The sequence below is a fragment of the Chaetura pelagica genome, unplaced genomic scaffold (assembly GCF_000747805.2).
Source record: "Chaetura pelagica isolate M959 unplaced genomic scaffold, ChaPel_1.0 scaffold94, whole genome shotgun sequence".
Taxonomy (NCBI): Eukaryota; Metazoa; Chordata; class Aves; order Apodiformes; family Apodidae; genus Chaetura; species Chaetura pelagica.
Window position 1 is genome coordinate 2,092,203 of NW_009952881.1, and position 22,629 is coordinate 2,114,831.

The 22,629-nt window shown below is 37.3% G+C and overlaps 1 protein-coding gene across 1 annotated transcript in view; it reads right to left on the bottom strand.

Annotated features, from left to right (window-relative positions):
- The window catches only part of INSC (inscuteable homolog (Drosophila)), a 59,766-nt gene extending 40,596 nt beyond the window's left edge, over nucleotides 1-19,170 (bottom strand). Inside the window, 5 exon segments of the mRNA XM_009995413.1 lie at nucleotides 7,084-7,209; nucleotides 14,591-14,704; nucleotides 16,337-16,460; nucleotides 18,186-18,238; nucleotides 18,733-19,170. Of these exon segments, the coding sequence (XP_009993715.1) occupies nucleotides 7,084-7,209; nucleotides 14,591-14,704; nucleotides 16,337-16,460; nucleotides 18,186-18,238; nucleotides 18,733-19,170 (855 nt within the window).
- Nucleotides 19,171-22,629: the final 3,459 nt, after the last annotated feature.

The window sequence follows — 22,629 nt, forward strand, 5'->3', positions numbered from 1 at the left end:
GAGCCAGGCTACAAGCAGCCATACAAGATGAGCCAAAATGATAGTTATCAAATGGAATGAAGTGCATGATGCAAAACATAAGAGTTGACTTTTCAGTCAAAGGGTTATAAAAGGAATTAATCACTTGAACCCTCCATATAAATCATCTCACATGCTTTTAGCACACAAGCCAGTATTCTGTGGTTTTAAGCATGCAGAAAGAAAGCTTCCAGCCTCTTCCCAACCATGAAGCTTCCCAAGCACTATTTTGTTTAGACTTATGTGGGAAAGAAAAGAACAGGTTCCTACATCAACATAAAACAGTGTAGAGAATGTGTTTGTCAACATGACCCATGAAACATTTATAAAGGACTATAACTTTGCAAGTTACCTGCTTTTGTGGGAAAGAGACAAGAGAAGGATCCCTTGACAACTTATCCCCTTCTAATGACTTCCATGAGTCCTTTATTTTGCTGTTAAAACACAGCCTTGTCCTGTCTTACTTAGCAGACAGAATAACATAAAATTTTATTTTATTTGAATTAAAACTAAATTTTGAAAACTATGGTTTCTTGAAAATATATTTCTTAAATAAATAAATGCTTAATCTTTAAACTATTGAATTCAACTCATTTTAGAATACATATCTATTTTTATCATCACATAGGTCCATCTAATCCTTGTTCTGAAACTAACTGGGTTCAAAACCACTGAAATAAGCCACAAGAATTTTTCATATATTAACATCCCCAAAAAAAGGAATTTTAACACAAAGCTCTTCTCTAAGGCATGAGAGAGCCTAACAGGCTGAGGCAGACTTCTGCACCTCCTGAGATCTCCTCATAGCTAGAAGTTCTGTGAATAAGTCACTGCTTGCCATAATGGACATTTCACTGCTTCTGAGAAAACTGCACACTACTCTGCATTTAAAGAAGCAGGCAGGGACACCACCTATGGGTCTCTCTCTCACAGACTATTTTTCCCCTTGTATTTTGCATTTGGAAATTTCAGATATGAAAACAGCCACATAGTTCATGCAGGTCAGGCAAATAAGCAATCATTTTGTATAATACAAAGTTATTTTCATTATATACCAGATACTACAAAAATAAAAATGTTCATGACTGTGAAGCATTCTCATCTTGTGACAATAAAATACATGGGCTACCAGCTAACTTTTGTGTTCCTCTTTTAGAAGTGGTGACTGCATCCTCAAACCAGGTCATCCAGGCCTTCATAATCAAAGCCTCCTCTATAATTCCCACTTGTCTCATCCTGCAGATGCATAAATGGATTTCATAGCTGAGATTTAAGGCAAAACGTACACTTCATCTGAAACAAGTTACTCCCTGGTTTTAACTGAGATTAGTTTGAAACTGAAAGTTCAAATTGGTTAAAGCTCAATGGAATAATCAACTTACATTCACCCAAAAGCTATGAATAAATTATAGTCGCAGGTTTTGTAGTAAACATTCTATTAATTCCCACCAGAGCTTGTTTCTCATTGTGGGACAACAGGATAGACCCTTTTGTTAAATCTAACAAAAGGAATGCAGTCCTGCCACTCTGCCTGCCTACCCCTTGGCCCCACCCCGAGAGATTGTTTTGCAAAAGACAACAGGCTAATTCATAATCTTACATCAAATAAGGAGTAGTGGCAGAAGGAACAGACCACTGTGTCAGCCAAGGTATTGGCCAAGATTAAACTCTGGTGCCTGGCTTGGGCATTTTGACTGCAAACTTGATGACTGGCAATGAGCACGATGGAAATGATGATGCCTGAGAAAACTGCATCAAGAGCAACATGGGTCCTTTTCCCCTCCCCTCTCTTAATTAATAAGTAATAAGAACCTGCAAAGGTACCTATCAGAAAATTATTTATTAGTCTAAATTAGTGTTAGAATCCTCTCTTTCTTCAGGAGAAGAGATCAACAACTATATGCATGGGTCAATGGGCCTGAATCCTCTTTTCTCACCCAAAAGGGGACACCTTTTGGTAAGACTTGCACCTCTGACTCTATTAGATGTTTTTATTTTGCCTTTACTACCTTCACCTCAAATCTATGCAGCTAGGGAATTCATCAACAGCTATCCAGAACTTGTTAAAACTGTGGCATCAATAAATCATCTTTACTTTGCTTTAAAACTGCCTCAGTGAAGGTCCTTGTTAGGGCTCTGAGGTGGGTAAAGTGCTTCAGGGAAAGTCCTTATGGTGGGACTTGGAAGCAGCAACTTTGTGAAGTTGTTTTAGTGAAAATCTTCTTTGGGACTCTGAGACAGGCAAAGGTCCTTTTTATGTGACACTCATACATGTCATTGACAGACTATATCCCCATCATGCAGAAAATATTACTGTGTATATGATCATGGTTGTTCTTAAAAATCAGATGGGGTTCACAATCAACATGAGATTTTAAGTCTTTCATGTTTAAGAAGTCTTTATGAAGTTCATACAGATGCCCAACCACAAAAATTGTACACTTGTACTTGCTTCCCCCTTTAGAGATTATATTTCTAGAGGGGAGTATTTGGATGTGATGTGCTTTAAATAAAGGGTTGAAAGCAATTCACAATCTATACCTAGGTAATTTTGTTTAAACTGATAAAAGCTGTGTCACTTGTTAAAAAGAAGGTTTTAATCATAAAAGTAGCAATTGTCACCAGTCTCTCTGGAATATCTTCTCTTAGTGAGCTGTTTCCAGGTGTCTTGCTTTCTGGAGTAGATTAAATAGTGTAAGTAAACAAACACTGCACCATGTTAATATTTAGGCAGCTGCTTGAATGACTATTTGTATAAATTATTGGGTTTGTGGCAGCCGAGCATTGATCTAGGCCCCAGCTGAGCTGCATCTTTTTAATGTAATAATGTTTCACATATACAGTAAAAATTGCAGTAGATTGCACTGTTTGCTATTTATTTCTGAAATAACTCTGCACTTCCTTTATTGTAGCAGGAAGTTTGCCTCAATTAAAATCACACAACTGAGCTTCCTAGAGCAAAAATTAGAAATCCATGCATTCTAGCATCAGTAACAACAAGCATTGTATGGACAGACCTGAAGCAGAGAAACTGCCAGTCATTAGGCTTTAATAAGGTTGTATGTCAGCATATGTATAGGAGACACTTTATTCAGAGTGCAAAACAAGGACCTAATGCAGGAAGAGAAAGGGCTGAAGAATGGTTTTAGGCAAAAAAAATTGCTAAAGATGTGTGACTTTATTCAAATACAAAACCTTTATCCAGGCAAATTTGCTTCATGTTGAAGAAAATGTCTGTGAGATTTTATCTGTATCTTGCCAATGAAAATGGTATTTGAAGAACAGTTATTCCTAATGTAATTTGCAGGATGTACATTATCAGACAAGCAAGATCACTATTTTTTTAACCTTAAGATTAACAAAATGCACATGTCAATCTATCCCAACTCTATTCCTTCAAAAGTCCTTCGTAAATGTGAACCTTGAGGTTAGTTAAGAATTCAAAGCACACCTCATGAATGTTCAGATATTATACCCTTTAGAACACTCAACAAATATCTATGTTGAAAACCAATCTCCCACTACATCATTGTATTTCTGTCCTAAACCTCAGGGCTAGAGACACAAACAGGTTGGCATGTGCAGCACTAACATTGTTCAGTTTCTGGTCATGCTCACCTACCCCAAACTCATTTCAGTTCTTCTGGTTTTAGCAATTTTAGCTATTTTCTATATTATTACCTGTATACTGTCTCTGCATAAACTCTGGAGTGCCTAAACCAGAAATCTTACTGCATTAGAAAGGATAGTTATTTCTCCTAAAAACTTTGCATGCTCAAGTGCCACAAATGCAGATGACAAAGCCCTCTTTTGTACAGGGACATGTAGCTACAGCAAAAACGCAAAGGAGGAAAATGATGATTGCTTTTCCAGGGCCTCTTAACTCCAATCTGAAGAGGGACTGGTTAGGCAGATGAGACTAAAGATTTATCTCAATCCTGCTGGTGTCACAAAGGATTATGAAGTTAAAGGGTACCAAACAACTGGATATCCATAAGGAGCCTGAAGCACCAAAATTACCACTTGTGGAGTACAGTTTGCATAGAACAACATTTGTTTACACACAGTCCTCAGTCACAAAATGACACTATTTCTTGACTACCTTTCTCCTTCCAATGCCTCACTAATTTGTTTGTTACTGTTGTGTACCTGGAGTTCTGTAGTTCAATGTACAACAAAGTAACAGTACCTTTCAAAAGCCAGTGAAGTACTTGAAAGGAAAATAACCATTCTAAGCTGGCATTTTAACCAACTGATTTTGCATTGTTGTACATACAGCTGACTAGATTTACCTAAAAGAGTAAAAACTAGTCATTGCAACAACTACTTGGTCATTGTAATTATAGCAGAGATGACCTTGTTTATCAAGATGATGAAAAAGTAGCAACAGCTTTTTCAACCATGCTGGTAAGAGAGTAGTGCAGATATGTGTTTAAAGATGCATGACCAGGAAGAACAAGATTTAAAAAAAAACAAACAACAACAAAACACAACAAACAAAACTGAGGCAAATACTTTTTTGTTTAAAATAGGCTATTTTCTGCATCTTTAGAAATGAGCACTTAGTTGTTGCTTTCCTTCATTAGGAAATGAGGACAGTATTTCCATACTGCAAACAAAAAAATTCAGACAAATGGTAAACCCGGTACAGTAACATTCACCTTAAATTTGCACTAATTATAAAGACAGCCTAATGTTCATGTAACTTAAAACCCAAGAAAATGTAAAAATATGGTCTAACCTGGATTGCCTCCTGTGAACAACTGAGTTCCTTGCTTGTATTCTAAATAACCATAAACATAAACACACGTTCTTCTTATCTCCATGTGTTGCTACTGAATTGGCAAGATCAAAGAGCATTGGAAAATAAACAATATTCCTGATGTATTTGGTAATTAAGCACTGCAATTAGTGCAGAAACTATACTGCCCCCTTTTAGTTCACCTCCTAGACAAATGCTCTGTTAGAAATCATAGCTCATGCTGGTTTCTTTTAAGTGGTCTTTTAAACACTTTAATAGCTGTGAAATCTAATTGAAAAATAGAAAGGGTGAGGTTTGCTTGGTGTGTGTTTATTTTTTTTTAACTTTGAATTACCTAATCTGAATTGCTTGGAAGCCAAAGTTGATTTCTTTGAATGAAGTTTCTGTCATTAAAAATCAAATTCAAATTGCACTGATGTTTTAATGCACTAGGTGGCATAATGATATTCACATTAGAGCAAATTAAGTGCTCCACCACCACCCAGATACTTAGTTGGATAATAGAAGCTGCCTTTTCTTCCAGATAGAAAGTCCTTTAGTAATTACTGTAATTATAGGAATGCTAATATTGTTAACCCTCTTTTTAGTTCTTTGCAAGAACACTTCATATTTTAAAAGAAAGCATAAAAAACTGGAATGCTGTTCACATCAAAATACTATTCATCTGATCCATGAACTTTCCATTGACTCTATGGTGAGAATATTTTGTTGCTTCTAAATAGGTGTCCAAGAAGGGTAGAGAGAGAGTACAAAGAGTATCAAAACTTTCTTGTTTACTGTCCTTCCTCAGGTCTATAAACTATAAAATCTGGGCTGTCACCAGTTGATAGATTACTTACAGATAACACAGCATTGTACTGGCCTGTGTTCTTTAACTTCCTTGCAGACAAGGTGCCAACGTTTGTTTTGATCTATGAAATAGCCCATTCTCCCCCACCAGAAACCCAGGTATGTACTAGATTCACATAACTTATGAATCCTCAGCAACACAATTTTAGGCAAAGTTGACCAAGTGATAACCAAATACTCACGTCATAAAATTTTCTGTCCAGTCAGGTCAGTAGGATTAATGTCCAGCCCCTCATGTTGCAGACTTAGTTTTTGCCAAGGTTTGATTTAAGAATTGAAGGCCCACATACTGAAAGCAATTGTAAGGATTTCATTTAAAAATTCCTTTAAACCCTACTCCAACACCAATTGTGACAAAATTTAAGCTGACCAATTTAACTTGTGACCAACATTAAAGCAGATCAAATACATATGAGCTTGAGTCATCACTTTTTCTAAGACTCTTGTTTTGTCAGCTTTGTTATGGGCCACATTAAATACACGTTGACTCTGCCAGGAACTGGACCAGGTGAGTTGAATCGATTTTTTCCATTTGTAACTCTATTAATTCTACTGTTATAGTGGACATAATGAAAGATCTTTTTAGACTGACCCTGGTGTCAGTCTGAACCAGCATTATGTCAAAAAAAATTTAAGTCATCTTCATTTACTGTAAGCTCAGAGACTTGCCTTTTGCTGCAGATGTTCTGTCACAGTTTGCTTGAATTTTGGGCAGTAAATTACAAGTTATGTCAAAGTAAAGTGGCAGTGAAATTATTTATCATTAACTTGAAGAGGCAATTATTCAGCTGTGGAAAATGACTGGTTTATGAAATACAAAGGATGAGATCATGATTTATTGACCAGAAGTGTTCGTTTTCCAAAATACAGCAGTATTTAGTGTGAGTGAGAAAAGAATGGAGCCTAAGCAGGTGATACAGTTTTAACTGGATACTGTTTTAATACTTGCCATCCCAGTTAAAATTGGCTTTTAGGAGACATGTTGCTGATTAGCAGAGATGTTTTTCTATAGGCTACCTGCTATTTCTGTCCCAATTCTCTCTCTGCAATTACAACAGGTGCCCTACCTAAGCATCTGCAAAGGTACAAAGATTTCTGTGTTTTAAGGGTTATTTGAAATATTGGACTATCTAAACAAACACTTCAGAGAGTCTCAAAATTATAGACTCTTCTTTTATTTTTATTTTTTTTTACGTCATCTCTAATGTATTTAGCTGCTCTCTGAAAATTATCCCCACTTAGAAAGCTTATTTCTGCAAGCAACCAAATAGAATAATCAAATTATTCTATCAAGGGCTAATTTTATAAAGACTGAAGATTTGTTCAGCAGAGAAAAAGTGAGGCTAGCATGGAACATAACAGCAAACACCACCAAGTTATCAATTCCTAGAAGAGATTGAAGAGGACCTTCTCTATTTCATGATGCAGTCAGTGAAGAACACTGAAGTGCCTACCTTCTCCAGCTGATGCATCCCTTCCTCTACACAGCAAATGGATGCCAGAGTTCTCAGTGTCTGGGGATAAAGGCACCTGAAACAATCCTGGCGACATATCTTAAAGAGAGCAACCACACCTCCTTCCTGCAGGGGAAAAGCAAAAATCAGGAAAGTAGCATTGAATGTTTCCCTGGTATTTGACAGAGATTGGGATGGGGGGTGGATTCTTTTAGTAATTTGTCTAAATTATCTGTTATCAAAACACCAACAAAGAGGATGTTAAACTCACACAGAGAATTCAAGTTGATTAATGCTTATACACTAAGTGGTGAAAAAGTAATACAGCCTCAGTGGGAGGTGTGCTTAAGTGATTGACTTTTACCAATTACAAGCACAATTTACATTAAACTTGACATTCATGTGAAAATTACAAAGAATTATCAATAGGTGGCAATTAAAGGGACATTTAAGTGACAGTCCAACCTTATGCTATTAATTTTAAAGAAGTTTGTGTTAGCATGCATTTCTCATTCCTATGCATTTCAGAGCTCCATACAACATTTACCTCATGCTAAAATAAGAAAGAGAAGGTCATATTGTTAAAGAGCTACTGCAAATAATGTGAAAACAGGTGTAAAGTTCTATACTGATATAATCCATATCTTCACCCTCTAATAAATAAAAGTTACATTCCTACACATTTTTTCTTTACATGTGGCAAAAATGACAAAGATTTGAGAACATATATACCCTTACAGCAGCTATCCTTAATAATTTCCAACACAATTTGTAAACATGTAAGTGTTGCAAAGTTCACATAAAAAATTGAAAGAAACAAATAAATACAGACAACCTATGTACCTCATGTGGTGGGGTTTTTTTTGATTGTCCTACATTTCAAAATGTTAAGCTATCAGGTAGACTACAGATACTTTTATGGAAAATCAGCCATATAGTGAGTAAGAAAGCATTTAAAATATTAAACTCAGACTAAAGTATTCCAATTACATTAGTAAAGTGAAAATAGTTGGAATCATGGACCAAGTGTAATATATACCCTGTAACATATTCACAGAAATAATCTTTTTCTCCTCAAGCATTTGTTACTTGAAAACTCAACAGACTGTACTGACATAAAACCTCAGAATTCACTTTTAAAGAATTCTACATTATTTGTACTAGTTCTATTGGGAGTAGAGAATAATAGATCTAGCAAAGCTATCTGTTCAGTCTAACAAAAATATATATACCAATTTGTAAGAAAATTAGAGTAAGACAATTAGCACCTCAATATGTTTAAGATAATTTTTTTCTGTCTTTGCACCTGTATAAGTAATTTCTGTTAGATCAATGAAAACACTAGGCTTACAGAAGTTTGTTAAGAGTAAAATTAATTTCTGAGATTGTAAAAAGTGCACATGTATCTCTGTAAGTTTTTATATTTAGTACTGCTATCTATAGCCTACTGCAGAAAGATATTTCTGAGCCTTTAAACTAAAAAAAAACCGCAGTACACTAACAGAAAAAAGTTCGTCTTATTTGCCTTCCACAAAAGGATATTGATATTTTACCCAAGCAATAATTAAATTATCTGTGAAAAATACAGAGAAAAAACTATTACAGTGTTTTCCCCAAATCTAACATAACTGGGATTTATGTTTTAAATTTCATTCTCAGTTTGCAAGTGGAATCAGACATGATCCAATTCTCTGCTCCAGTCTTAATGAGCAGAAGTTAGTGAAGAACACTAGCAAAGCTCAGGTGATGTTGGCACATTTGGTTCAGGCTTTCTCTGTGACAGATGGATGCCCTGCTTTTGCCCCTGATGAACAGGAAGAGATTTATCACTGCATTTGTCAGGAAGAGATCTAAACCGTTTATTTTGTACCCTCTGGGCCATTACCAAGCTGTAAAATACTGATCTCTAGTAATGAATCTAGAGAGCTGTAAATGAAATATGGAACAGAGTCTGACTCTATGGCTTGTCAAAAACACTCCTCTCACTACGCATTCCTCAGGATATATTCACCTTTCTCAAGATTTGTCTCCTGTATCTTTTACAGTGATGACAAAACTATTCTATCTGATAGGGATGCATAGAAATTGGTCAAATGGACAAACTACAGTTCAAAGAAACATCTCAGCACTGAGTGTTTGATTGCTTTGGAGATTAACTTGCATCTTTCCAAAAGCTCTTGATATGTCTAAGCATGCTTTTATTTATCTTTTGCAGACTTTTTGGCATTTCCAGTTTTTTACCAAATAACATATCAAATGCTGCTCTTGACATGAACCTTACTCTCCACATTCTTCTGGGATGGGTTTCAAATGCTCTATATAAAGCAGAATCTGAAAGAGAGAACTTGCTTTATTGCTTTATGACCTATTTCTCTCCTATATTGGATCAACAGGAATTCAATTTTGTGGAAACATTCCTGAGATGCTGTTCTGAAAAGCTAGCAGTAGATAACAAAATCATCTGCAATAAAATCACAAAAAGCATGCTAAAGAGGTCATGAGTATAGAAAGCCCCACCATGCATAGTGAGTTGAGTGAATAAGGAGGAGAAAAAGAACATTCAACTCTATGCTATTGCATTTTGTAGTTTCAGCCTGAAATTATTCAAAGTGTAGTGAATTCTCAAGTCTTTCCTCATGATGGAGGACAACATTTGAGTAGCTTGAAAGATGATCTCCAAAAAAATCTTCATAGTAAATACTTGTTAGAAAAGGAACTGATGTACTAAGTAGGTAAGGCCAAGATGTATTAAAAGCTTCTCAGAGCAAGGAATCTCCTGCATATCCATATGGGAATCAAACAGTCAAGCATTCTACAAAGAAGGATGTTACAGCTGTACCTGCTTATCTTCATAATCCTTGGTTTTGCCTTTTTTTTAGTAGACTATTATTATAGTAACCAGTTCAATACAGTTGGTATCTAATTATCATCAGTGAAATGGACTAATTTGCAAAGAATTTTTTTATCACTCTATGTCCCAGTATTTATTGAAACTGTGAAACTGATTCTTACTGATTCTTCTGGTTGTTATGAAGCCAAATCAATTCAGAACCAGTCTACTTCAAGTAATGTTTATTTCTGACAATTGCTTAAGTACATTCAAAATTTATAATTTGGGGTTTTAATGTCTCCTTATGCTTTCAGCATGTGAAGGTAGAGTTTTAACAATCAAGACTAATTTATAATTTTTAATATGAAAGATCCCAGGATCAAAATCTAGTAGATACAATACAATAAAAAAGACTTGTTAATACATGCCTGCAATGTAAGCCCAGACAATGATACAAGTTAGTCACACTGTTTGATGCTTAAGTATGTGTCATAAGACTTGACAGAGTATTTTAGCAACATTTGGTTCCAAAGGTAAGGAACAGATCCATAGATAGAAACCTAACCAAAGTTTTCCCTGGTAGTTGCAACAAATGCTCTACTTGGCTCTTCCTTTTCTCATTTTCTCTTTTTACTTTTAAAATTATCTGAACTGCTGGAGTTTCCATTATGCTGACACCAGCATAGCTGCCTGAAGGTGAACACTGCGTATTATGGTTCAAACCTCACAGTTCAACATTGGTTCTTCTATTAGCTCAGAATTCAAGGATTATTATTATTTAGGCTTCATTTCTCACCCTCACTACTACTCATTTGCGTCAGAAATCTTAGTCTTTATATTTCTGACAGCTAGTGAGAACCACTAGCTGGCTGCCAGGATGACTCAGCAACAGGATCCTTTCACAGCAGATTACAAGTTACATGTTAAAAAAAAAAAAAAAAAAAAAAAAGAATGCCTCATGGTGGAATAAAATTCTAGGTGACACTTCAGCATGGGGGGGTTAGCACTTCAAAGCATTTTTAAATCTTGTTAAAATATTAGTGGGGAGAGGAGGAGAAGAGAGAGAAAGGACCAGAAACCAGTTCCTATAATATTGTTCTGCAAGATCACACATTGTCGTGGAAAATAAGAATTCAAGGTTACATGACCAAATTTCATAGAATCATAGAATCTCTTTGGTTGGAAAAGACCTTTAAGATCACAAAGTCCAACCATCAACTCAGCACTGCCAAGTCCACTACTAAGAACCACATCTGCAGCTTCCACAAGCCTGTAGCATTGCATGGGGTTGTTGGGACCCAAGTGCAGGACTTAGCACCAACCCATGATGAATGTCACCCAGTTGGCCTTGGTCCATTGATTCAGCCTGTCCAGATCCTTCTGGAGAACCTTCCTACCCTCAAGCACATCAACACCCCCACCAAACTTGGTGTTATCTGCAAGCTTACTGAGGGTGCACTCAATCCCCTCATTCAGATCATTGATAAAGATATTAAACAGAACTGGCCCAAATACTGAGCCCCGGGAAGCACCAGTTGTGACTGGCCACCAGCTGGATTTAGCTCCATTCACCACAGTGCTTTGGTCCCAGCCATTCAGCCAGTCCCTCACCCAGTGAACTGTATGTCTGTCCATCCCATGGCCAGCCAGTTTCTCCAAAATAATGCTCTAGGAAACAATGCTCTAGGCAGATCTCACAGCCTTTTCCTCATCCGCTGAACAGGTCACCTTGTCATAGAAGGAGATTGGTTTAGTCAAGCAGGACCTGCATTTCATAAACACGTGTAGACTTGGCCTGATCACTTTGTTGTCCTGCATGTGCTGTGTGATGGCACTCAAGATGACCTGTTCCATACCCTTTCCTGGTACTGAGGCCAGCCTGACAGACCTTTAGTTCCCTGGATTCTCCTTCCAGCCCTTCCTGTAGGTGGGCATCATATTTGCTAACCATCAGTCAACTGGGACCTCCCCTGTTAGGCAAGATTGCTGACGGATAATGGAATTGGCTTGCTGAGCACTTCCACTAGCTCCTCAGTACCCTTGGATCCCATCAAGCCCCATAGACCTGTGTATGTCCAAGTGGTGTAGCAGGTCTCTAACCATTTCATCTTGGATTATGGGAGCTTCATTCTGCTCTCCATCTCTGTCTTCCAGTTCAGGGGGCTGGGTACCCAGAAAACAACGGGCCTTACTACTAAAGACTGACATGAAGAAGGCCTGAAGTACCTCAGCCTTTTCCTCATCCTTTGTTCCCCGCATGCAATAAGGGTTGGAGATTTCCCTTGGCCTTCCTTTTGTGGCTCATTTATAGAAATGTTTTTTATTGTACTTTATGGCAGTAGCCAGATTCTACTTGGCCCTTCTGATTTTCTCCCTGCATAGCCTAACAACACCTTTGTAGTCCTCCTGAGTGGCCTGCCCCTTCTTCCAAAGACCATAAATTCTCATTTTTTTCCTGAGTTCCATCCAAACCTGTCTGTTAAGCCAGGCTGGTCTTCTTCCCCTTGACTCATCTTTTGGCACACAGTGACAACCTGCTCCCGCACCTCTAAATTTCCTTCTTAAAGAGTGCCCAGCCTTCCTGGACCCTTTGCCCTTCAGGACTGCTTCCCAGGGGACTCTGTCAACCAGGCTCCTCAACAGGCCACAGTGTTCCCTCTGGAAGTCCAAGGTAGCAGTGCTGGTGACCTCTCCTCCCTACTTCTCAAGAGTAGAAAACTAATGTTTTGTGATCACTTTGTCCAAGAGGGCCTCCAACTGTCACATCACCTACAATTCCTTCTCTGTTGCAAGCAGCAGGTCAGCAGGGGGCCTTCCCTTGTTGGCTCACTCAGCAGCTGTGTCAGGGAGCTATCTTCCACACACTCCAGGAACCTCCTAGACTGTTTCCTTTCTGCTGTATTGTATTTCCAGCAGACATCTGGCAAGTTGTAGTTTTGTTGAGTTTTACTTTCACTGTAACCAAATATTCCACTTCTCTGGCTAGTTTTTAGCAAAGATAATATGACAAATCTCAAGGGAATATCTGTATCTGCAGGAGGTTGTGAGGTCTTTTCAATTGCATCCATTCTCACCCTCTTAATGACTAGGCACAGCTCCAGATTATTTATTTTTTTTCCAAATCAGCCTGCACTTTCACTTTCATAGTTTATTTTCAATAACAGCAAATTACATTTACTCAAGCAAATGAATTCAAAATTCTGGTCTGTTACGATTCCTCGGCCACCTTGCTCACTGATGCAGATAACTGAGGCAATGCAGAGGGTGAAGGATGATGGTGAGTCAGGACAAATGCATTTCACAGTGCACAGAGGATCAGACACACAGGACAGGTGATGCAATACACCACTGTAATTCAGCAACCAGATTCCACCACTTAGGGTTCTTTGTGTAAGAGGCTGCATCTTTTTGCTTGTAAACCTGTGACACATTCAGGTTTTAGCAAATGCATTCAGTGATTTATGGAAGATCAAACTTCAATTCTGTTAATTAAACTTCTGGAATTAACACAATGATAAAAAACACAGGAGCAGTTATTTTCAATTTGTTAGTTCTGCACTTCCTAAATACTCAACATTTTAACAGTGTTTTTGGATTCCACTGAGTGGAGCTCAAATACCAATTTAGAAAAAATTAAACGTCTCAGGCAGTTGCCAGGATCCACTACACATTTCTGCTTCTACCTCATTCACAGCCTTCAAAACCGAGAAGTACTTTTTATGGTGCCAAACATCCATCCAAAGTCCTATCAGAAGTAAAATGAATGCTGCTGTTTAACTTCACCTGTGAGCAGGACAATGGATTAGCACAACATTCCACAAGCAGAAGCTTGGGAAAGGAGATTTTCTTTATATACAGGCTATGGTTGTGTTTATCTTATTCTCAAGCTCACACAATGCCCTGCCTTTCTCACTTTTTCAAAATCAAAATGTCCTCAAAGGTGTAAACTCTACAGGGATTGTCAGTATCATTGATCTTGGCAGAATTAATAATTTATACCAAAAGGTAGCATCAACTACTCAGTAAATGAGAACACACAATGCCAGAAGTAACTGTAACATTCCTCTCTAAAAGGAAAATAATGGATGCAAAGTGTCTCTAAAATTACTTCTTTAATAATCATAGAATCATATTAATAATATCTCTAAGCTCCCCTGTATACAACACCTGAAGAGGTCTTGCTGTTTCTCTGTGTAGTCATCCATATGCACAGCCAATTTTTAAGTTCCTCTTCACTTACGTAGTTGGTACTTACAAAGTACTGTGAGGAGACATATTAAAAAGATGCCCAAGATGCTGAAGGAAGGCTTAATACATCAGGTGGCACAAAGACAACTGTAGTGAAATCCATGACCAGAAGCCTGTTGGAGCTTACCATCCTACTGCAGTCATTTGCACGGGCATCGAGAGTTACTGATAAACAGGTCAAGGTTTGTGTATTTTGGTTTTTTTAATCTAATGGGATAATTATTGCTTGAAAAAAAAGATAAAAGTAAAAGAAAAGGAAAATAAATAGCTTCTCAGAGTAAGTTTTATGTCCTCTAACCTAAGATTGTCTCCTGAGATACAAAATTTCATCTTGTACATTTCAAAACTTGCAACCACTACTATTTTACTAAGTAAAAGAACTCATTTGTATTACTAGTTTACTTTGGATGACTCCAAATATTCCCTTACCTTGGCTATGATACGGCACAGATGGGCACCTTCCTGGGTAAGGCTGAACAAGCTACTCAGCGCTGACTCAGTGATGTACACACTGTCTGACAATTCTATTTGTCTCAGCAGGTTCTGTGTGACATAAGATAACGAATATAATTTACTTCCAATGAAAAATATTAGAGTTTTATTTAGAGATGAGATGGAGTAGAAAGTTCAGTTCATTTAATCGATGTCATCTTGCTTCTCACCCAGAGGAAAGGAAAAAAATAACTGACAAGCAGCAGGAGTCAGACTGGTAACACTGACACATTTATCATTGCATTTGATTAGATCTAAGAAAGGATAGTGATATTTAAAAATAAATATTAATAAAGAGAACAGACGTGTGAGAACATTCAGTAAAGACCCTCTTCAGATCTATCATAAATTATTATTTGGTTTGGTACGGGATTGAACTGAATTTTTCAGAAGGCAACTGATTGTCTTAGTGTAGTAGCTGTAGCACAAGACAATACAAGATTTCCAACTTATTTGTAAGAAATATTGGTACATCCTTTCCAACATTACTTTTAAGCTCCTAGATTTATCACTATTCTCAGTCTACATAGAAAATGTCATTGATCAATATGATAATTCAATTATCTTCCCTTTAAGAGGCTGTTTTCTCCTACCTCTAGCATTAAAGAAATGTTCCATAAAAGATAACATTTTGTTATGAACCTATCCTGAATAAAATCCTGATACACAGATTAGACACTTAGACTCCTGAGAACACAAATTAAGCCAAGTTCTGGCCTTTTACACAAACGCTTAGTCTGTTCCAGAGCAGCAAGCTACCCACAATGTGGTTGTGTGGCAGAAGTGACTGAATGCAGCCTGCCTGAATGGCTCAGAAAACTTCTTTAAAATCTTTTTATTAAGGACCTTCTAATCCAAGTCTTCAGCCACACAAACACACATGAGGTGATGCAGAGTAATGAATTCTTCCCCCTTAAAGAAAAAAAAAAAAAAAAGGGGTAGGATTGCAGATGTATCAGTAAGTATCAAAATGTCCAAAGACACATACATTAGGAGTGAAGAACTGCTCTTCAGTTTAAAAAGAATAAGCACCAAAACAACCACAACCTACTCAGTGAATATGCAACATGCAAAAATATGTACACATTTCAACTCATATATGGCATTTCATGTAGCTCTTATAAATCTTAACCAAAGTGCATTAGCAAGTTGGTTTGTTGGTTTGACTTTAATTCTGCAAAATACACAATATTTTCTGTAAAATACACAATACCGTGTTTTATCACTAATTATGAGAGTTTAAGACATGCACTGGTTAACATCTGTGGTGTAATAACACATTTGCTGTATGTACCTCTTCTAAAAAGTTTATCCTTTAATGAGGATCATTGAGAGCAAGAGAGACTTTTTCAAGGCTTCTAAAGAAGAGTAGTGTCTGCATCAAAGGAAGAAAACATGTGTCCAAAGGTGTTATTAACAAGAAATTATCCAGAAGTTAGATGCCTTGCAATGAAAGAAGTCTATGAGGAAAAGTAACAGTGAGCCACAAGATCATTTTATTTGGGATTTGAGGTTATTGGAGAATTTGAGAATACAAACACCTCAATCTCTTTGCAAGATATTTGAATTACTAATCATAAGTTTGCTGAAAATTGAGAGCTGTAATTCTAATCCTCCTCTTAATAGATGCTCTCCCTCAAGATCCAAGAATTTCAAAATGTATTTTTTTACCTACAAACTAACCTGTGCCTCATGTGTTAAAACCAGCTCTATCAACTGGCCAAAGTACTGAGCAATGGTTGTGAGCGTCTCGTTAATACAAGACTTCATGGACTTCAGTAGCTGCTCATCTTCAGTTTGTATGCACCTGAAAAGAAAGGAAAGAGATGAAGGAAAAAAGATGCAGACAACTATTGCTTGGCAAACTGATTCTCACAGGTGAGTGTCAGTGTTAATAATGGGGATAAAATGGGGATAAAGCTGCTCATGAGGACACCATCTTTGTGGCATTAGCATCATACCAGACTTCAATCAAAGCTTTGTCTACATGTAGTAAGTATACCAACAAAGTACAACACTGGGCACTAATGAATCATTTTGGGATCACAATTTACTTCACAGACTACAGGCCAAATTTTGGTGCTGATGCTGTGTGTGGCTGAAGACTTGGATTAGAAGGTCCTTAATAAAAAGATTTTAAAGAAGTTTTCCGAGCAATACTGCTATTTACCACTTATGCTAATGGTTATTTACCACTTATGCTAATGGTTAGTCACTCTAGGATGCTTTAGCTTCAACTGCAGCTGTGAATACCCAGCCATCTTTTATGACCAAAGGAGTGCTTTCAATCATTTTTATTCCTTTACCTTCTTTGCCATGGTTTCATGATCACAGGATAAGGAACCAAACTTACGTGTGCCCAGAGGAGTACAGTTAACTTAAATTTAAAAAACATACTCAAAAGTAAGATTTGGCCTTTTATGCAGAAAGATTTCATACAGCAGCTTTACAGAGTTAGCATAACTATCCTGTAACCAGTGACATTTGGCTTTAACTGAAAAAATGAGATAAAGATGGAAAACTTTATACAATTCATATGAAATAACTAATACTTCCTCAGAGAAAGCATTCATTTGAATTGTAAAAATGTATTTAACCCAGGCAGGCCACTGTAAAATGGAAGATGGAGTTTGGTTGATCAGTGTCTCCACCTACACAGTAGGTGCCCTTTCCAGCTTTACCTGTCTTTCGCCCATATACCAACCATTTGTCAACAGACAAGGAGGGAGTGGGCTGATTTGAAGCAGACATTATGAGATCAGAGCTCTCATTAAATCAGTATGTCTCATTGTAGAACACAAAAGTAAATTCTGAGCTCCACAGATTTGGCAAAAAACAATAATTCTCAAGAAATGTTCTTTCCTGATAATTAGATGGTGTCTTTTTCCCTGGTGATCCCTCAAGCAGAATGACTTGCACCATGTTGAAAGTAAATAAAAAAAAAGACTGATGAAACTGTGGTGGTGGAAACAGGATAACTTAGGTTAGGCAGGAGAAATATAATGAGAAGAATGACAAAGATTCTTACTTTCCAGTCTCAACATTCTGGAATGCGTGGAGCTGAGTAAACCTACAACTGCAATTTAAATGAATGTGTATTTATTTTGGTTTGATTTAGAAATGCATGGATATGTGCATACAGGAACATGCAGCACAACAGTCTTGCAACATAAGTTTTCACACCAGCTGAACTCTTGGCTCCACTGAACTCGAAGGGAACTTCATCAGTGATGTCATTAGAGCCAGAGTTTCTCCCTTGATATCTGAAAGCCCTGAAAAACCCTCTTGCATACAGCTTCCTGTCGATGCCAAGCTCTCTGTGCAACAGCAAATCCCATCTTTCATTAGGACGTACTTTAGATAAAAGCAACTCACTTCGCTGAGCAGGGCCTAACATTTAAAGAGCCTGTCAGAGCTGCAGGGGCCTAGTTCAAATATCTAAGGCTGTTAGTGGGTTTGTACTTCTTATTAGAAATTCTACAATACAGTAAAACAACAAACATTAATATTTCAAGTAGAAAATTTAAATTACCTTTCTGTGAAAGCTGTAAATTCTGAGCACTTGTCTATTAAAAGCTTCTCATACTGCAGAGACAGAAAGACAAAGTGTCTTTAAAGCAATATCCATACACACAGTCACTTCTAAAAATATATATAATGTTTATGATAACTAGGTGAAAACCCTTCAGAAACATCATATTTCACATTGACACTCTTTTTCTACTTTTCTGAATAAAATTAGTACAGATAAAACTGAAGTTAATGAAAACAGTATTTTCTATATTGTAAATACAAAGGAACTCACAGGTGGGGCATCTAGTTACTTTAGTTCAGTAGTCCTCAAACCCAAAACATTTGTCAATGCAATTTCTCAGTATTATTAACAATCAGAATCATGTTTATAATAAAATAGGATCCAAAATGAGTCAAGAATATTTCCATTGCTGAAAAGGGATTAGAAATTCTTAAAACAAGGGACCGTTATTGGTATGTAAGGAATTCCTTACAATTCAGTATGTTTTAATTATTAAAATTAAAAAATAAGCAAGACAAACATTAAATCAGGTAAGGCACCCTACCTGTTGCATTTCTTTTGAAGAATTCCTGGTGATTGTATTGTATTCATTTATCATTGAACGCACATGGCAGTTGACTCTTACTGTCATGCTGTGGACTCTCTGCCATCTATTTTTCTCCAGCTTTTGAGCAATCCTGGTCAACTCTGTGCTTATGATCCAAGCTCTTTTTAATAGCAGCTGCAAGTTATCACACGTGTTATACTGTGAGGAAAGGATAAGTTCATTTTGTTCATCCTTCTCAATGCTGATTGGCTTGGACTGGAGAATACACATACATTCACAGTCTGTCATTAACTTCAAATCTTCCATCCATCGCTGAACAGAGTCCACCTGAATTAAGTGCATGCTAGAAGGCAGAGAAAGAGAAAGAATAATTGGATAAGGGAAAACAACTTTAGAATAACCACCACCAAGGCTGATACTCCTTGATGAGTACATCCTTAAACAAGGACAAAGGGCCTGCCTTTTGTGCCCTTGCACCCTCAGCTAGTAAAATTTGGCACCCAAGACAGCAGCTGTATTGAGCTGTTCTGAGTGCATCTGTTCTCATCCCATCTGAGGGATTTCAAGGTCCTCAGAGCCTTGGGGCAGAGCTGCATAGAATTACTCTTGTAGAGAGGTGACCAGATCTTTACAAAAAAAACCTTACTCCTCACCCCAGCCACACACACGTAGAGAGCCAGGTTTTATAAGACATGACTAGTGTTACTAATGTTGTACCTGACAGTATACAAAGATCAGCTACAGGACCCCACATCAGAGAGAGCAAAGTCTGTACAACAGCATTTGTCCTTATCTGCTCTATCTTTGCAGCAGACAGGCTATGGGTTATGCTTTTGCTTCATTTAACACAGGGAATCTCTTAGTGGCAGCACTGATCCCTTTGACTCCCTGGAAATTTGGTCCCTATCTCTAATGCCTGCCAGGTCCACTGCTGCCTTCTGCAGTCTATCAGACCATCTACACAAATACAGGCTCCCAGCTTTGTACTTTGACCATCATCTATCACCCCTAATGCTGGACCACTGCTTCCCTTTGCAGGAGGGACTTGTTCAAGGAGGGGACATCCCCTCTCCCAAGATGTCCCATCTGAACTTTGCTTTCAAACCAGCAACAGACACTGTCCATCTCCAGAAATATTCCTTCTAAAAATTTTTTTCACATTTAACTGTAGGTCCAGATTATTTAAGTTTTCATATGTCCATTCCAGTCCTGACAAGAGACCAGTTTCTCTGCTAAATATATACATATAAAAACATTTTTAATATCAATAGTAGATATATAACAAGCATATGAAGCAACACATATGAGTCTAAGAGACAATTACATAGAGCTAAGGGAAAAAGACAAGAGTTATTGTTAAAAAGAAAGTGATAGTGTTTTCAGATTACTTATTTTCCTTATGTTTATGCAAAAGCTTAAAAGATTCTCAGTTATGGTTGCTAAGATTAACCATAATTGCAATGGTAAAGACTGACTTTATTAATGGCTGTCCCCCACTAGGCCCATTACATCCTCACTCAACACAACATCATTAACTGTTAATAAAGCAAAGTAGGAGGCCCAAAGTTCAAAGAATCCCTGCAATCTCCATTGTATAACAGATTTTCAGATTTCTGATCTACAACAAGGAAAATAGTTTTTCTGACAATTTTCATCAGCTGAAGACTCAGCCCGGATTTTTTTTTGCAAGTTTTATTGACATAAATGTCCTGGTTTGAGCCAGGATGAAGCCAATTTTTCTTTTTACTGATTTTTTTTTCCTTCAGTAAGCTTTCTTGTAACTAGCAACAGTGTGTTCTGCTAGGCTGATAAGACAGTGGAATGTTTTTCTAACTACTGAGGCTTCAAGGCTGCACCTGCACTCTGCTGGCTCAGACACTATAGGGAGATCTGTGACCCCCCCTGTAGGAGGCTGAGTTAGATGGACAGCAAAATTGGCCAAAGATATTCCATTCCATATATCTACGTAAGCTCAAAGGAAGGTCAGAGATCACAGAAGACAACTTCCTTCCTTTCTTCTTCTCCCCTTCTCTTCCATCCATGGCCGGTGTCCAGGGAGGACTCTGTTCATCCATCGCCGTTGATCCTCAGGCTTGATCTCTCCTGACCCCCATAACTCTCTGCTCTGTTCCAGCAGCAGCTCCGGGTTTCCTCGGAACTCTTCCCAGTTCAGGGAAGTGCTGTGGGAGTTGCTGGGGTGGGGGGAGGCGAGAGGCTTTTGCCCATTCCTGAATATATCTGTATATAATTGTATATATTTTCTTGTATCATTCATTAGTGTTTTAATTAAAGCTGTGTAGTTTAGTTTTCAATCCAGCCAAGTCTCTCTCTTTTTCTCTCTCTCCTTCCCTACGTGGGTTGGGGGGAGGGGGGATCAAGAGCATTGTTGTCGGACCTGAGTCAAACTGTGACAATAAAGTATTTCAAAATTTGAGTATGTCTTCTAGTGAAAGACGGATTGATACTAAAGGATTCTGAAGATGAAAGGTAAAGATGAAATTAAATCAAGTGAAAGCAAGAGAGACTGGGCTTAATTATTTTTTTCCAAACATCTATGATTATCCTACAGCTAGTCTGACAGTGTATCTGCAGTTGCATTAGCCAAGCTGAGGATGACCAGGCAGAAGCCTTTTTAATTCTTGTACTTCCTTTTATACACTGAGCACCAGCTGAACTCAAGGAACATCCTTCCAGATCACTGAAGTAAAAATGAGCAAAATTTTCTAACATACATATGAAAAGGAAGCTCACCTCAATATAATTTCATATAAATCAACAGCAAATGAGATACAAGAGATCAGTTTCATTGATCCAATCTCCCTTTTGCTCATACATGATGAAACTACTTTTAATTTTAAACTTTACAGTCGACTGCTATTTAAAGGTTGTTAGTTCACTCAGCTTTGAATATCGTGTAATTGCATTTCATGATCGATTGTGGCTTTCTTCCTTCTTGCTATGTGTAGTCTCCTTATTGCCTTTTTGGATCTGAAGCAAGGTTTCCTAATAAACAAAAATAACAACTTAAGAAGTTTGAGACTGTGATTTATAATGACATGCATAGATTGCATGCAGTACAGGATAAACTCATTTGACAGAGAGTAATGTCTTTTTCATTTCTAAAGTGCACTGTGATAATTGATGAAATCTCTGTTTAGTAAGTACAAATAAACTCCTAAATTATAAATTCACACAAAGAAAAATGTAGAGTAAGAGGTTACTCGGGAAAAAAGTATTTCCTTAAACCCCAAAAGCCAATCTTCACTCTGAGGAGAAAAGAGGATAGAGCTGTACAAAAAAGGTGCAGACATTTTAAAAAAAAAAACCTCTCCTTGTTTGCCTCCATTCCTATTGTCAGTACAACTGTAGATTTTAGGATGTTCTGTAATTGAAACTTAGTATTCCTTAACTCACAACAATGGCAACAATAATTCCATTCACCATCTTTCAGAAAGAACCACAGAAAACTCAATCTGTTCACTATGTCATCTTTTCGGATACATTATTCTTTAAAAGACAGACTTATCATGTTAACTCAAATGAAGTACAAAAATCACTCATTTTCATCCACATCTCCCTGTATTTAGAGGAAATCTTCCTAACCATTCAGCAGATGAATTTGTAGATTATTTCTTTAAATTTTAAAATAAGGAAAGCAGAAAGTGTGATCATTCCTAACAAGCTATTAAGAATCATATTCCAGTTAGCATTTACTAAACTCCAAAAACAAGTTGAACATTTTTGTCTACCCATTACTGAAAAAAAACACCCCTACACCTACAAAATAAAAGGAGCCATAATGGGTCTGACCAAAAAAATCTGTCTAGCCCATTATCTTGCTCCCAGCATGACCATTAGGAGATGCATAAGGAAAGATTATAAGAGGCATAGCAG